This window comes from Octopus bimaculoides, chromosome 5, assembly GCF_046866305.1.
Source record: "Octopus bimaculoides isolate indiv1 chromosome 5, ASM4686630v1, whole genome shotgun sequence".
In the NCBI taxonomy this organism is placed as follows: Eukaryota; Metazoa; Mollusca; class Cephalopoda; order Octopoda; family Octopodidae; genus Octopus; species Octopus bimaculoides.
In genome coordinates this window covers 855,741-874,089 of record NC_142932.1, presented here as the reverse complement: position 1 = coordinate 874,089, position 18,349 = coordinate 855,741, and the positions used below count along the sequence as shown (strand labels likewise).

General features: G+C 37.4%; 1 protein-coding gene across 2 annotated transcripts in view; it reads right to left on the bottom strand.

Moving 5' to 3' along the window:
* Positions 1–1,315: 1,315 nt before the first annotated feature.
* LOC106878811 (uncharacterized protein KIAA2013 homolog) overlaps positions 1,316–18,349 on the bottom strand; it is an 87,286-nt gene continuing 70,252 nt past the window's right edge. For both annotated transcript variants that reach the window (XM_014928153.3, XM_014928152.3), the window contains exons 9-15: positions 18,147–18,249; positions 15,414–15,482; positions 13,579–13,778; positions 11,228–11,340; positions 7,434–7,698; positions 4,248–4,372; positions 1,316–2,635 (exon numbers count right to left, since the gene is read on the bottom strand). In XM_014928153.3, the coding sequence (XP_014783639.1) occupies positions 2,448–2,635; positions 4,248–4,372; positions 7,434–7,698; positions 11,228–11,340; positions 13,579–13,778; positions 15,414–15,482; positions 18,147–18,249 (1,063 nt within the window). In that variant the 3' untranslated portion in view covers positions 1,316–2,447. The remainder of the gene's footprint in view (positions 2,636–4,247; positions 4,373–7,433; positions 7,699–11,227; positions 11,341–13,578; positions 13,779–15,413; positions 15,483–18,146; positions 18,250–18,349) is intronic.

Genomic DNA, 18,349 nt, shown 5'->3' with positions numbered 1-18,349 from the left:
ATATTTACACACACGGGCACACACATAAATGTTTGTTCATTCATTTTACTATCGTTTTTTTTCAATGCTAGCATAATTTTACAGATGGATGCCCTTCCTGCCACTAACCCATTCATGTTCTTTCAGTTAAGGGACATCCTTGTTCCACACATCTTCAAAGGTGCAAACCAGATGACCAGTTAACTGGGGAAATAACATCACTGCCCTCCCTCTATCCTATATATCTATCTTTATATATATATACACACACATTTTAGTGCACAGACCTTGAGCATTCAGATTACTCTGCCAAATATAATGCTTATTTATCCACATTGTTTTGAATTAATCATGCATTATCTCATAGCTTCAATATTCCAATAACGTGATTGTTTAATTTTTAGAATGACATTGTAGAGTAGGTGTGAAGAGACCAGATCTGGTTAGTTTGGACATAAAACTGGTAGAATATTTAGGCTGGATATGGTCAGCTCAAATGCTAAAGGGTTAAAGTCCTCTTGCAGTCTTTCTCATTCATTTGTGCACATGTAGATGAACAAATGAAAAATTAGCAATCAACACATTTAGTTGGAGTTGTATTTAATAAGAGGCTGACTCAGCTCTGCATCACTTACACTTCCAATAGCACAGAATGCACTCATATCTACAGATGTACAAGGTTAAAGTGAACAGAGTTCAAAAGAGATTTTTAAATATTTGGGCCTCCATTTGCCACTTCAAGATATTTGGGGACTTTGACAAAGCAGTGACAGCAATTCATCCAATTGTATGCTCCATATCGTAGAACGGGTAGGATAATTGATAGTCTATGAGATTTCACAGTTCAATAATAGCAGTTACCACATAGTGAGATAACTATCAAATCCTACAGGTAATTAAATTTTTTTTTTTTAATTGGGTACTGGTGCAGACTATGGAACCGAATGCAGCGCCCAGCCTTGCCAGTTCTTGTTAAGCTGTCCAACCCAACAAGGAAAACAAGTATTAGATGTTGATCCTCATGATGATTCACTCTGACCCCACACATCTGAGGATGTGAGTGCATTCCACATCTACAAAGCATTAAGTAATGCGGAGCTAAGTCAACCTGTTATTAAATAATACAAAAGAATTATAAATTTCATATAAAGGTTGTAGGAGCTTCGACAAATTAGTAAAGTCCTTGAGTAATATCAAACCTTTTACTCTAAGAATCATCTATACAATACATAAGGGACCCACACATGTACAGTGAAGAGCCCTGTTCAAGAGATCAAGATAAAGTGTTCAGAGGTAGACTTGCTTTTTTTATAGATTTTTTTTATTAAATGAATTCTTTTGTTTTAATTGAATTATATTTTATTTTCATTATTTACAGAAATCCTCATTTATCCACATTTTTTAAAATGTTTTTTTAATTTATTTTTTTGTTTGTTTTAACTCATCCATAAAATCTTTTGTTTTTAAATTAAAAATAATTAATTAAAAAAAAAAAAACCACAAACAAAAAGCAGAAAGAAATAAAAGATTTCTGGCAACTAATAACTCAATATATTGTTGTTTTAGGTTTTGTTTTTCAATGGAAAAAAAATTTTGTAAAACAAAAATGTGTGTGCATGTATGTGCACACACACATGTGTTTGTTTGTGTGTGTGTGTGTTGGAATATAAAAAAAAAACAATCTTACAGAGTAACGAAAACAAATGAACATTTAACCATTGCAAAAATTGTTAAATAAATCAAGTTAAGTTAGATAATCAGAGAGGAGGAAGATGAAAAAGATAGCGAGGTAGTAGTAGTAGGAGGAGGAGGAGGCGGAGGAGGAGATGCATGAAGGAAGGTCAGGTTGCTGAATAAATGAGGAAAAAGAGAGATAGAGAGGAGACAAAAAAATAACAAGAGAGGGCAAGAGAAAACATAAGGATAGATAGATAGATAGATAGATAGATAGAGAGAGAGAGAGAGAGAGAGAGAGAGAGGAGGGATAAATATGTAAGAGAGAGACAAAAGTAAGAAAATGGTCGAGTGAACAAAATATATTTATAGCATGTAGGAAAAGAATGAAAAATATCACTGAGAGAGAGAGAGAGAGAGAGGGGGGGCATTAACAGAATACAGAATAATATGTGAAAGACAGAACTTGAAAGAAGTTGGATGAAACAATTTACTGTTAAAAAAAAACAGAATTTGTTAAAAAAAAAATAATAAAAATAAATGTTACAAAAAAATGTCCAAAAAAAATCAACAGCCTCCCAACATCGATGATGACGACAGTGACAGTAGTTGTGATAGTGGTGGTGATGATGATGATGGTGATGACAGGGGTGATGTGATGACAGTAGTAGTAGTAGTGGTTGCTGTTGCTGCTGTTGTTGTCACTGTGGTGGTGGTGGTGGTGGTGGTGGTGGTGGTGGTGGTGGTGGTGGTGGTAGCGTGGTGATGATGCATTAGGGTTAGCCAGGTCTTCCTTACAAATTGTACTTGGAGCGTGAGAAGATCTCTTGTCCCTGGCAGTACTCATTGTAGATCAACTTGAAAAGGAAGAGATGGAACACAGTCACAAGGAATGCAATTGACACCCAAAATAGGGTAGGCAGCCCACCAAACTTATGACCATGTTTGTGTAATGCTATGACATGATGTTCATGTGCTGGAGCTGAAAAAGACAAAAAATATTTAATAAATTTGTTTTTTAAATTAAAATACATGGTTAACACTTTTTTTTTTTTTTATAGTCTTAAAATACCAAAAGAGTAATTAGAAAAATCATAAATTCCATCCATCCACTATTTCCTGGAAGGGTCCTGTCAGAAGCAACAATCATTAGACTTTCTGGCTAGACTTCTAAGCATGACCAATAGAGACTATGAATATTACCCGACCATCTCATTCTTGATCTATCCCAAGGTTTCCTGCCAGTTGGATCAGCTTGAAGAACCTGTTTTGCAATTCTGACCTGCCACATTCTAATCACATGTAAATAATACTAGACATCTAACTTCTCAATGTGGAGTCTCTCCCAGCTCAACTGGAAGAGACTCCAGGAGGAATTCAGTTTGACAATTTATCAAAAAATTTTTCAATATCACACTTTAAAATAAAATGCTTCTGATGAAAGAATAAAAAAATGCATGCTACAAAACCATTTGGTTTCAGTCATCCTTAGAAATAAACTACTTTTTCATTTGAATAATACTTTAAACTCCCATAGAGAAGTCAACTTGGAGAGTGAAAAATCAAGAGAAGACGACAGAAAAAAAACTGTCCAGACTAAAGATTCAAACAGTATAAAGAAGGACACACATTATTATGGTAAAAAAATTCCTTCTTGATTTACCAGAGCATGTAGAGTTTCTTTTTTGTATTTCTACTGGTCATCATCACCATTCTTTTATATCCATTTTCTATGCTAGCATCGGCTGAACAGGCACTCAAAGTCAATTCTTATTCGCAATTACTACTTACTACCCTTCCAGACAAGTTAAAATACCCTGTTTCATTCATATTTCCTGTTATGGGAATGACTTTTACAGCTGAACACTCATCTTAGCAACAACCACTTAACAGCAAGTAACAGGTATATTTTATCGTAGAACCAACACTAGAGAGGTTGTCCTGTCCTCAACCAGACTAAAAACTCCTTTCAACCAAGCATTATCTCGACTTGACTGTCAACTGTCTTAAAAAGTGTACTGGGTACATTTTATCAAGGAACTTGTATAAGGCAAATCCAACGAGCTTTGTTGGTTCTCCACACTGATGACACTGATGTCTAGTCTAAACATCTTCATCATTTAGCATCTGCTTTCCATGCTGGCATGGGTTAGACAATTTGAAAGAAAATGGTAGGCTGGAAGGCTGCACCAAGTTCCAATCTGATTTGGCATGGTTTCCACAGTTGGATGCCCTTCCTAATGCTAACCACTCCAAGAGTGTAATGGGTGCTTTTTATGTGCCAGTTATGTGACAGCAGCCACAACTATAATTTCACTTGGTTTCTGAGGGCAAATAGAGATGAGGAAGTTAACTCTACTAAAGGCACTGAAAATTGGGATAAACCATGTAGTAGGTGGTGAAATTCATATAATGTACTAGCTTTGCCTCATTCTCACAGATTATCTGCCTGATCCAGATGACTCACATCTTTCATTTGCAACAGAAGGAAATCACTGATAGCCTTGAGTAAGTGAGACAGCAAAGAAAATAGCAGTAATAATAATAAAGGTGGCATAAATGATGACACTGACAATAGTAAAATAACAACTCACCTTCTGCAATTTCTCTCACATGGATTGCATGCTTCAGTTCCTCCATGTGCAGTTTATCAGCAGTGATGTACAAAATGGAGGTGATAGGATTAGTTAACTTCACAGGAAACTGTGCCCACTTTTTACTGAAAAAAGAGAAAATGCAATAAACATTGCAGTTGTGGTCAAATTTATATTTAACTGGTGAAATGAAATAGTTAACGGGAAAGCCCCCGGCCCATCAGGAATCACTGCAGAGATGCTCAAAATATCTGGCAGTGTTGGCTATAGCCTAGTCACCCGTATTATGAACCAGGTGATACACGAAGGAGTCATACCCAATGACTGGTGTAGCAGCATCATAGTCAACTGCTACAAAGGTAAAGGTGACGCTTTAGATACAAATAATTACAGAGGCATCAAGCTGTTAGATCAGGTTATGAAAGTTACAGAGAGGGTCATAGCCCAACTAATTAGGGAGCGAATCAATTTAGATGAGATGCAGTTTGGGTTCGTGCCAGGTAAAAGCACTACTGATGCCTTATTTCTAGTGAGACAGTTGCAGGAGAAATACCTAGCTAAGGATAAACCTCTGTACCTGGCTTTCGTTGACATGGAGAAAGCCTTTGACAGGGTCCCCCGATCCCTTATCTGGTGGTCAATGAGGAAACTTGGGATAGAAGAATGGTTAGTGAGAGCTGTGCGAGCCATGTACAGAGATGCTGCCAGTAAGGTGAGGGTTGGAAATGAGTACAGCAATGAATTCCGGGTAGAGGTAGGGGTCCACCAAGGTTCCGTCCTCAGCCCCCTCTTATTTACCATAGTCCTCCAGGCAATCACAGAGGAGTTCAAGACAGGTTGCCCCTGGGAGCTCCTCTATGCTGATGACCTTGCCCTAATTGCGGAGTCACTATCAGAACTAGAGGAGAAGTTTCAGGTGTGGAAGCAAGGTCTAGAATTGAAGGGCCTTAGAGTCAACCTAGCTAAAACCAAAATCCTAATAAGTAGGAAGGTAGATAAAACACAAACCCCTTCAGGTAGATGGCCCTGCTCAGTATGTAGAAAAGGAGTAGGTAGTAACTCTATAAGATGTACCCGGTGCAAGCTATGGACACATAAGAGGTGCAGCAACATCAAAGGCAGGTTAACTAGCAAGTTAGTTTTTGTTTGTGGCAGATGTTCAGGTGCAATAAAGACTGCAAACAAACAGGAAACAACTTCTATCTCATTCCAGGGTGAAAAACTAGAGGTAGTCGATAGCTTCCGCTATCTGGGCGACCAAGTTAGTAGTGGGGGTGGGTGCGCTGAAAGTGTAGCTGCAAGAATAAGAATAGCCTGGGCAAAGTTTAGAGAGCTCTTACCCCTGCTGGCGACAAAGGGACTCTCACTCAGAGTAAAAGGCAGACTGTATGACGCATGCGTACGAACAACCATGCTACATGGCAGTGAAACATGGGCTGTAACTGCTGAGGACATACGTAAGCTCGCAAGGAATGAAGCCAGTATGCTCCGTTGGATGTGTAATGTCAATGTGAATACCCGTCAGAGTGTAAGTATCTTGAGAGAAAAGCTGAACATTAGAAGCATCAGTTGTGGCGTGCAAGAGAGACGATTGCGCTGGTATGGACATGTGGTGAGAATGGAGGAGGATGGCTGCGTGAAAAAGTGCCACGCCCTAACAGTTGAGGGAACCCGTGGAAGAGGTAGGCCCAGGAAGACCTGGGCTGAGGTGGTGAGGCAAGACCTTCGTACATTGGGCCTCACCGAGACCTTTGGAAATGTGCTGTGCGTGAGAAGACCCGGCAAGCCAAGTAAGATCGTTGCCAGTGCCCCTGGACTGGTTCTTGTGCGGGTGGCACATGAGATGCACCATTTTGAGCGTGGCCGTTGCCAGTACCGCCTGACTGGCTCCTGTAGGATTTTCGAGCGAGATCGTTGCCAGTGCCCCTGGACTGGCTTGTGCGGGTGGCACATAAAAGACACCATTTCGAGCGTGGCCGTTTTCGTGCGGGTGACACGTAAAAGCACCCACTACACTCTCTGAGGGGCATCCAGCTGTAGAAACTCTGCCAAATCAGACTGGAGCCTGGTGTTGCCATCCGGTTTCACCAGTCCTCAGTCAAATCGTCCAACCCATGCTAGCATGGAAAGCAGACGTTAAACGATGATGATGATGATGATGATGATGATGAACCGATAATGAACAACTAACTCGGAGAAACTGAAGTTCTAATCTACCGCAGGTATTTTATTGTATAGTTGAGCAGTGCAGGGATCTTTTCCTGTTGGCCTTTTGAAGACAGACATTGTCCAAAGCCCTCTCAAGCCCACCTAAATAGCTAAAGCTCATTTCTATCTGAGCTGAAATGGATAACAGTTAATTGAAGTTTAGATAGGATACTGATCTATCACAAGTAACTGTTCCCATTGAAGGAATTAAACTGAGTACTGCAAGTTAACAAAATAATCACAAATTCCAGTGTTACAACTCATTACAACAGTGAATTGTATGATCCCTAGATAACTATGGACACAATGCAGAATTGGTAACAAGGAAAGAGCAATCAATTTCACTGTCCAGTGACCCATTTAGTTTTTTCTGTCAATTCTACATGTTGAGAGATGGGGAAATATTAGTAGAAAGTGAACTCAGATTTTCAAGAAACAAAGACTGGACAATACCACAAATAGGAATAACGAAAGAAAGTGATGCATAGAATGTTGGGATGGTAGTTCAAGCAAACCATTATAATAGATTAGTTATAGCTATTTTATAATAGACTAGTAGTAGTAATAGAAGAGATAGAGTTTAGCAGTGGATATTGGTAGTAAATGGTCGATAGATAATGATGATCAGTATGACAAATAACAGTAGAAAATGAACCAAGTTATTTTTCAATGAAACCCGAACAGAACCATCAGATGACTCTGATGGTTTCATTCAAACTTAAAACACTATATATAGTTCTAGCTTGTCTGAAGCACGAGCTGGAAAGATTAATTAAATAAAAATAGAGGAAAGATGTAAAAGAGAAGGAAGTGGACTAACTATTTAGAAATTGACTTGAATTTGAATTAAATTTGCTTGAGTCAATTTCTTCTGATTAATGAGAAATATACAACCTCACTTCCACTGATTATGATAAATTACACATCCTCAGAAAAAGAAAAAGAGAGAAGAATAAAAGAGAAAATGCTGAGTCTCACCTTAACATGACAGGAGGGTCTATACAGCCAGCATCACAGGCATAGTAAGGCCGATTATTTCTGTCTAAGGAGACAAACAAGTTAGCCTTGTTGTCTTCTCCAACAATCACAGATATATTCAAATGGGTATTGTTACCATAGTTTATACGTCGGAAAAAGAAGTCTCGGTGCAAGTCTTTTGGTTGTAGAGTGAGCTCTAAGTGGTGGTTAGTGAAATGCAAACCACCAATGCTAAGTACTAAAGCCTGAAGAACTCCCTCAGCACCTGTTTCAAAAGACAAATACAAACAATATAATCGACATAACAACAACAATAACAATTTCAAGCACTGACACAATACCTGAAATTTGAAACAGGATACAATTGAATCTACCCAGCTACTTATTCTGTCAGCCAAAGAAGGACAAAAGGCAAAGTCAACCCCAACAAGATTTTAACTCCGAATTTATAAGAATGGGAATATATAATGTAAAAACATTTGGTCTAGAGATCAGAATCATCTTCATATAGTGATCCACTTATGATATTGCCCATTGCCCTAATGTATATGATATCTTATCTATAAAAAAATACATCCTTGAGTATCCCTCCTCTCATTTCCATCATGAGCAATGCATATGTAAGAAAAACTAGAACAGGGGCACAAAAAGCTATCAACTGTTCAATGACCTAGAAATACACTAATCTATAAAAATGGTCTGAGGCCTACAGAACACCTCAGTGGTGGCCTATTTACAGGCTGTAGCACATCTTTTTGATGTTTAATATTTAAATAGTTTTATTAACAAAACAACAATAATAATATAGATTTCTAGTATGAAATTGTATAGTGGGGTATGTAGTTGACTGAACTGACTCCAGTATGGGACTGATATTTTTTTTTATATCACTCACAGAAGGACAAAAGCCAAAATTCAACTTACTAATCTTTAAATTCAGAACACTGTGGAAAGGAACTAAATGTTAATGTCTGTGATATGGGTACAAGGTGGTTAATAAAGATGTGTAAGTTCAATTCCAACTCGAATACATGTAGATGTACACATATACAGAACATCTGATGAATCATCATCATTTAATGTCCATTGTCCATGCTGGCATGGGTTGGACAATTTGACCAGGGCTAGTAAGCTGGAAGGCTGCACTAGACACCAGTCTGATTTGGCATGGTTTTCTATGGTTGGATGCCCTTCCTAATGCCAACTACTCCAAGAGTGTAATGGGTTCTTTTACGTGTCACTGGCATGCATGCTACTTGCAGGACATCAGTATCTGCCACAACTATGATTTCACTTGGCTTGATGGGTCTTCTTCTCAAGCACAGCCTATTGACAAAGGTCTCAGTCATTTGTCATTGCTGTGAGGCCCAACACTCAAAAGGTGCTTTTTATGTGCCACCAGCACGGGTGCCAGTTATGTGACACCAGCATTAGCCACTTTGCCTCTGTGAGGCCCAATGCTTGAAAGGTGATTTTTATGTGCCACCAGCACAGGTGCCATGGCCACAACTACAATTATCTCTAAATATCTGAAGTTCATTATCATTAATAAAAATATGTTTAAACTAATAACTTCATCTAAAGAAATCAAATATGTTGTAACTATTTACATCAACACTACATGCATAAACATAAATGGCCTAGTACATAAGAATGTTATTCTATTAGAAACAAAAGGTCCTTGCTCAAAGCTAGTTTTGCATTATGTACATATTCAAGAATAAAGTACTTGCTTATGAATGGAGATCAAACAAATTAAAACATAGTTTAAACATATATACATGTTTAAATTATGTTTTTTCGTTTAATCTCCAATATTTCAGTGCTAAAATGAGATTAATAGTCAAAAAAATTATACTCTTATTAATAATAGCTCTTCTGAAGATGTAGGTATATAATCAGAAACTAAATACGACTTGACATTATTTAGATGCTCTATCATGAAAGTCATTCCATCACCCTACTTCTAATAATGATAATAACAACAATGATTTCACACACAATCAACTTTAGATCCTATAGCAGAAACAGCTGTAAGCTAATGAAGTTGATTACATAATTTCTGTTTATTTGTCATTTATTTATGTTACCCATCTTGAAGAATTTGTACCTGTGTTCCTTATCTGTGAAAAGCCTGGCTGAGGCATCCTTCCATCTTACATCTTGTACTCAACACACAACTATCTACTTGCTCTAGCATTTTTACAATCTCTCCAGACCTACCTTCCATTGACTAACATTGCTGGTTACAACTATGAGGTTTTGTAATTGATAGGGAGAGGAGAGCTGATAGGTAGGAGAAGTAGTAGTAATGCTACATGTTTAGTACAAAGACATTAATCAGTTCTGAATTAACAGAATGGCTATGTATTTCAAGCTGAGAAATTTCAATGTAATTTGTATCCTACTCCGAGTTTCTTAATAAATATAGTTATCAGATAAAATCTGAGTAATAGAAACTAAGTAAATTAGGCTGAATTGCAAACACACACACACACATATATATACACAGACATGCAGGAAGTAAATAGACACCTTTAATTTTCAAAATCTTTTATTTAATATGCAAAGTGAACAATTGAAATGCAATCGATAGGTTGGACTACATACTTTAGTATTTAGTTGACATTCCTTTAGCAGTGTTTAATTCAGAAACTCTTTTTGGCATTGAACTGATGAGCTTTGTGATTGTCTCTTGTGGAATTTCTGCCTATTTTTCACGCAACAATCGAAACAATTCATCTTTAGATTTAAGTTCCTGTCGAGTTTTTCGTATAGCTGTACCTAGTATGCTCCAAAGATTTTCAGTTGGGTTTATGTCAGGAGATTGGCTCGGCCAAGGAAGCTTTTTGATCCCATTTTCAGTCAGCTATTGTTGATTCCTTGTTGCTGTGTGACATGGAGCCCCATCTTCCATGAATAAAAACTCATTTTTCGTTATGTTATCGTGTGAATTCATCAGAAGTAGTCCTTGCTTAAGTATTTCGATGTATTTTTCAGAGTTTATGGTTCCAACACATTCGATCAGCGCAGAACGACCATTGCTGGTGACAGCTCCCCAAACCATTACAGAGATACCGCCATGTTCCACAGTTGGTTGGAGTCGTTTCAAATCAAATTCTTGACTGGGAAGCCTCCAGACCCAAACACGTCCACTGTCTGAAAATAATGCAAATCTGGATTCATCTGAGAAAATCACAAAATGAACTAGATTTTTCTGACATCTCCTTAGCCCATTTCTTTCTTTTCAAGATATTAATTGATTGAAGGAGAGGTTTTCTTCTAGCTGCTCGTCCATAATACCCAAGCTTATGCCGATATGTAACACACGTTCTTGGACTAACTTATAGCTGTTTTGCAATGTCTGAAGCCTTTCAACGGGGTTCGTTGTCCACAATTCTCTTCAAGCAGCAAAGCTTCCTTTCTGAGGGCCCAGGTCGGCCAGGACAAGAATCTGTTGATTCTTTTCCTTGGCTTTTGAATTGCACTATAATTCTATTAACAGTAGCAAGAGGAATTTGAAGATTTTCGGCAATTTTTCGCTGGCTAAGACCAACCTCAGATTGCCCAACAATATGACCTCTTTGAAAATCTGACAGTTCTGCTGAATTTTTTGTGCATGGCATGATTACTCTTGCCAAATGTTAAATATAATGGCACCTGGAATGAAAAAGAATAATTACGTTGTAAATTCTACACCACTGAAAACATTAAGACGCTTAGATCAGAAATTCTGAAAATTAAAGGTGTCTATTTACTTCCTGCATGTCTGTGTATATAAATGAAGTACTCACCAGATTTGACCATCACTGAGCAACCTTGCTTCTCTAATGTGATCATCCATGTGGTGACAATCCGAGCAATGGCATCTTCACTAGCAGCATCAAGCCAAAGAGTGGAAGAGAAACTAAAGAAGACCAAAAGATGAAGTAAGCCAACTTCCATCTCTTTTCTTTTTCATTTTTAATGAGAATGTAAAAATATAGAATTAATACATACCATAGCAGAGCATGCTTGTCTTGTTTCTTTCCAGCCTCCAAATATCTTTCGCATTCAGCGCTACTATGCAATACCACACTTCATACACAAGGATCATACAATCTTTCTCTTTACATGAAGAGAGAACCCTTTTGTTGCCAATCAAAGTAATAGCTACTAGAACGTTTTCCAACCTGTTGTTAATCTGACAACTATGCATTTAGAACACCTACCTCTACCACTTGCCAATACAGTGCAAAATTTCAGGGAACCATTGCATCTGTTCACAACAAAGGAATTCTCTCTCTCTGAGTGAAAGGTGGATTGTATGATGTTCATGTATGAAATGTGATACTGAATAGCAGTGAAATATATACATTGAACATGCCATGATATGTAAAGGCTGGAAAGAAATGAGGTGAGCATGCTCTGCTGGATGTACACAAACAACAAACAATAAAGTATAATAACTCCCTGAACATTTTCCAACCCATTCTTACTCTGGCTCCTCTCACTCACCCTCTTCCACTGCCAGTCTAGTGCATATACAAAGACCACTAGATTGAGAAGAAGTTACCAGATGTTTCTGAGAAAGTTACTCTGTAACAGACTAGCATCCAATCTTTGTTGCTGATCTGAATTGTGTTACCTAATGTGGAAGTAAACACAAGCCATGTGAACACTTATGGCTCAAATAGGTTTCTGTCTTAGATACACACCTACAAAGTGTTTAGTTAATTACTAAAACAATACCATTTCTTTTCAAGGATAATTGATCAGCATTTGCAAAGACAGTTATTTTTTCAAAATAAATAAATTCTATAATTCATTTATTCATGCTCTTGTATATCTTACATAACATTAACATTACATTCCTATCAATAAAGTCAATAAAGTGACAGTAGCAGAGGAATTGGTAGAAACAGTAGAATACCACACTGAATGGTTTCCAGCAGTTAAGTTCATTGCTGTCTTTCTAGTTTCTAATTTCACCAAGGTTGACTGGCTTTCAAGACAGTTAAAATAATACTAGTAATATGGAGATGGACATTACTATCTCAAGTACTAAGATTTAAAATGCTGGTTACCTGGTTACCATGGCATATAAGTTACTGAGATCACAACTTTACCCCTGAATGGGACACCAGTCCATCGTAGGGTTACTCATTTACAGTTGAGTGGACTGGAGAACAGAGAAATAAGTGTTTTGCTCAAGAATACAACACACTGCCAAGTCTGGGAACTAAAAACCACAATCCTGCAATTGTGAGTACAACAGCCATGCACCTTCACAACCAGTTGTGAGTGTTAAAATTATCTAAAGAAAAAAATTGGCCTTGTGTTCTTATGAAAGAAATTAGTATGGCAAAAGTAAATGGCAGAATAAGGCTGACAAATTTATACTAACAAAGATGAGAAGAGGATGGAACAGACATTGAATAATAGCAGATTAACAAAGAAAATAATCTTGAAAATGGACATGATAATGATGAAGCAGAAGAGGAGGCAGAAATGATTAAGATAATAAAAGATATATTTTTCCCTTTTATTTTTCAGTTTAAATCAACTGAGTGAGATGATCTTATTTTTACAAATTTCAATATTTGCTTACGTTTGCAGCACATTTTTATAGCTGCATTTTATGAACAACAAAAGTGCAGTAAGACTATTTGACAATTCATTCAACACCTTAGCACGGTGGACCTTATCTCTTGCATTCATATGTATTTACCATCCATAACAGGTGCTAAAACACTCTGATTTTCACCAAATGACAGGGGTTACGTTTCTTCAAATGTAGAAATGCACTACAGTTCATAAACAACAATAATTATAGTAACACTAGTCCATATATGGTATATATAGACATTTAAAAAAACATCAGGTACTCAAGCCACTTGTATCTAACCCTTCAGCATTCAGATTTTGCTGTCACATGTATAGCTTTTTTCTTCATAGTTCTGAATTTATCATGCATTATCTCACAGCTTCAAGAAGTTGATGATGTGAATATCTATTTTTAGGATGACATTGTAGGGTGGTCATAAAAGGCCAATTCTAGCCATTTTGAACAGAAAGCAGGTAGAATATTTGGGCTGGATGTGGCTGGTTTAAATGCTAAAGGGTTACTATATTTACAAAGTAAATGCTGTGTTGATATACTTACAGGGTTGAATGCCCACTATAGCAGCGATCAGGATAATGGAGGATGCTGAGGACTTCATTTCGACTTTCATCAGAAGTACTGAAGTCATGCATGGGTGAAAGAACATTGCTGAGGACATAGTACATAGTAGCATTAATTTTGTGACCGTTGAGTGCATTAGCTGCTTTAGAGTGACTTATACTGATACCACTTTCCCATAACTGAAAGACAGTAAAATATGTTAGAATATATTATAAAGATATACCTTTTAAACCATATGTCTAAAAACACATATTAGTTTTATTACAAAGGTGATAAGAAATAAATAAAACCACAATAAAAGTAAGAACAAAAATATTGTAAATTTCAAAAATTTCAACCACAAAAAAAAATTTTAAAGTCACACAACTGGCTTCATTCATACTGAACTATCCAACCCATGCTAGCATGGAACATGGACATCAACTGATGATGATGATGATGATGATGTGCTGGAAAAAAATCAATGTTTGGTATTAATCTAAGATGGTGGTTACTATCTTTTTAGTTGAGGAAATTAAAAGAGGTGTCTTTTTGTAGATGTTGTATTCAAACGCTGATAGTTAAAACATAGGATAGAATGCCTTGCTATATTCATTCTGGATCTCTGCATTCTGAGTTCATATCTCACCAGGGTCAGCTTTGCCCTTTCATCCTTCAGGGGGTGATAAGTAAGGTATCATTCAAGTACTGGCACTAATTTTTTTTTTCTTCTCCCTCTCAAAGGAATGAATGGTGATCAGATATGGAGAAGGACAAGTTCTGTCAGGTTTAAAATCTCTTTCAGCTCCACCAAGTGCTGAGGACCTATTATATACAAATACATATAAGCCAACAAAGGAGATTTTCATGTGAAGCATGACCTGCTAGAAATAGCAGCAAAATTATCCTGAATCAAACCTATTGTCTAACATTACTTTGATACAATACCAAAGCACTGTTGAGAACTTCTACTGATATAAAATTAAACAAAAAACATAGAGGTTAAAGAAGCCAGTGATAGTTTACATCTTTAATCTTTGGTCAAGTTTATGAATTTTCTTTCTCCAACAAAGAGCTGTCCTTGAAATATCAAGATTTTCATCTCTACACAGCATACAAACTTATTGAAATTTATGAACAATACAAAACTAGTTGAAGTAACCAAGAACTGTTCACATAGTGTATTAAAAATTATCATTATCATCATTTTAATGTGCATTTTCTAGCAGTAGCACAGGTCAGACAAAATTTTGCTAAAGCCCTTTCTTTTTTACAGTTGGATGTTCTTCTTATCACCAAACTTCACTCGTTTCCAAGCACGGTAACAGTTTCCTTAGTCTTTTAAACAACAAAGAACTCAATGGCTAGATAATTTCTTCACAGAAGACTGTAAACAGTTAAAAGTCAAAGAGAGGACACAAACACAAATAAAATTATAACCATTTAACATTCATTTTCCAAGCTGGCATTGGTTGGACAGTTTGGCAGGTGCCAACAAGCTCCAACATCTGCTTTGACAGGGTCTCTTTGGCCGAATGTCCTTCCTAACACCAACCAGTTCACGGCATCAACACTAGTAGAGGTCACCAATACAGTTTTTGTCTAACAATCATTCACAAGGTATTGGACAGCCCGCAACTGTAGTTTAAGACACCAACTGACATTGCCATGCAGTGGGAATGAACCCTAAACTATGCCATTCGGGAGTAAATATCTTAACACAGCAATTAAGGTACCACTCAGTAGTAGTAGTAGTAGTAGTAGTAGTAGTAGTAGAGCACAAAAGAAGGTTTATAATTTAATGATTCGTTTAGTTGTTTAAAACACATTCTTACCTTACTCCATACAAGTGTGTGTTCTTGACGTAGTTTCTTTTCATCAATGTGAAGGATTTCTCGCATTTCCTAAATAGAATACAAATTCAATTCAATGGAACGTATGTATACACCTAATGATCAACAAACAAGTTACAAAGTCAAAACAGAGAGTACTTAATACACAGCATATTGAGATAATTTACATAATTACAATATTAACTCTTTCATATTGACATTATTTCTATGCACTGAGAAGTCACAGCTCCAGGACTACCGACATGTTATTATAATGTCACAGGAAAGAATCAAAAGATGGATTTTTCAAGCCAAGCCAACCAGCAGGAGACTTAAGAGTAGACCAAAAACAGGATGGTTGGATAAGAACCATAATTTCACTTGGTCATACATGAGAATACAGCCAGAAAGTCAAATTATGGTCACCTCTAATAGAGGAATATTAGAGGAATAATAGAATAATATGGTCGCTTCTATGGAGGAAATGCCTGAGGACTTTGCCTCCACAACCCTCTCTGGAATAATGGGCAGAGAGGATGGATGGAAGGATAGGACAGTATTAATGTTTAGCTGGACATCACTGTTGTAAGTTTCAAATCAACACACAGTTTGGCCCTCATTATGTTAGTCCACAACAGTTGCTCTCGAGCATGAATAGTTACGGACTACTCTGATGAGATCCACACAACAGTTTGAAACTTGCAGCAGAGATTTCCAGATAAGTTCTGTGTGTACATGTTTATATTTATAAATGTGTGTGTGTGTGTGCGTGCGTGCATGCGTGCGTGTGTGTGCATGAAGTGCACACAAGGGTTAGCTTTAGGAATCTATACCAACCTCTATCTCAAGACAATAAAAATGTGTACCATCCCCAACAAGAGCAATCTTTCTGACTCTGCTAGCCACCACTACAATCTCGAGTATCTCAACTGCTTGCAACAGACTTGACCTAATGCCTAGGTAGGGGTCATAACCTGACAATAAACAAAGTCCAGCACCCAAGTACTCAAAACACTGAGAGTTGGAACAAACACCCATCCAACACTAACAATTCTGCCACTGCCATCATTATTACTCTAACAATTCACCAAGTTCATCATCATCAATCATCATGTTTTCCATACTAACATAGGTTAGATGGTTTGACTGGAACTAGTAAGCCAGAGAGCTGCACCAGGCTCCAGTCTAATTTATCTTGGTTTCTACAGATGGATGCCCTTCCTAACACCAAATGCTCCAAGAGTGTAGTGAGTGCCTTCTACATGTCACCAGCACTGGCCACAACTATGATTTCACATGACTTGATGAGTCTTCTTAAGCACAGTAAATTGTCAAAGGTCTTGATCACTCGTCATTGCTTCTGTAAGACCCAACATCCAAAGTCCATGTTTTTCTTTCTGAATAAAATTGATCACTAATCAGTGAAAATGTACCAACATTGCAAGGATTTAACAACAAACTGGTTATTAATTTCTTGCAATGAATTGCAGAGGAATGGAAGGAAACATGCTTCACTTAAATCTACCTTAACCTGGTCTCCCTCAGAACTTTTAGTCTTATACAAACAACCTGGACAACAAAAATTGTCTGGACACCATATGCTTTAACTCCTTCTTCTTCTTCTTCTTCTTCTTTAATCCCTAGCTGGCGACCAGAGCAGGAGGCTGTCCCCTCAACCAATACACTGTTGTTGGTGCCACAGGATGACAAACTCTGGTGATGAATAATGTTTTTCCATGTTCGCCAATCCATGGGGCTGGCATTAGCATACTTGAAGTCGAGGCGCTGCAACTTCAGGTCTTCTTCAATTTGTTGTACTCATGTCTTCTTTGGTACACTGCATTGGATTCTCCAGCGTGTAGGTTACCGTTAGCACAAAATCTGGTATGATAGTCTTCCGGTACTCATCCTGCAGACATGGCCAAACCACTAATGCCTAATTACAACACTGGAAACACGGTGTTCTGTATTAAATGCCACACTACACCCAACTACCAGCTAACCAAACCACTAGAGTACAACAATACCTGACTGGCAATCCTTCATTCATCAACATATCCTCCTTCGGTCTCTTTTACAACTATTCCTGCTCTTATGTACTAGTAAGTTATGTACCACCAGTTACCTTCATCTCTTATTCCCTTGTCTTGTTATGTCCCACCACACCAAATTTCACATTAAACACTTTCTTTTTTTAATAAAATTTTTCATCACAAGCCCACAAACTTCCTCTCTGCCCACAGTGTCCCTCCAGACATTGATCATATGCTCAAACTGAACTTCAACCACATCAACTTCACCAGTCAAGAAGAGCTTGAAAGAAAGCTATAAGCTTAAGCACTTCTTGATACTAAATAATGGTTTCCAATTTTTGGCACAAGACCAGCAATTTTAGGGGGAGGGGTTTAGTCCATTACATCGACCCAAGTGCTCAACAGGTACTTATTTTTATCGACCCCAAAAGGAAGAAAGATAAAGTCAACTTTGGCAATATCTGAACTGATAATGTAAAACCAAAGGAATTGCTACTCAGCATTTTGTCCGGCATGTTAATTCCACTAGCTCACCATATTCTTCATCCTAAATAATAAGACAGGAATATGGGTTAGCTGAAATGCCAGACACAAAAGTTTCTCTCCAGTATTGAAGTGGTTACCTTGATGCCAATAGAATTGCTCAAGAGGGTTCATCAGTTTACACAATAGCAGTAGCAAAAAAAAAACCCTTTATACTTACAGAAATAACTTTAGAAGAAAGCTCCTCCTTCAGACCTTTCACATGCTGTGGCTGCACAGGTAAGGAGTAGTGAGTGACTGTCACAATGTGCAGTTTTATGGTGCTGGACAAAATAACAAAAGAAAACCAAAAAAAGATATTAATAATAATAATAATTTGTTTCTACTATAGGCACAAGGCCCAAAATTTTGGGAGAAGGGACT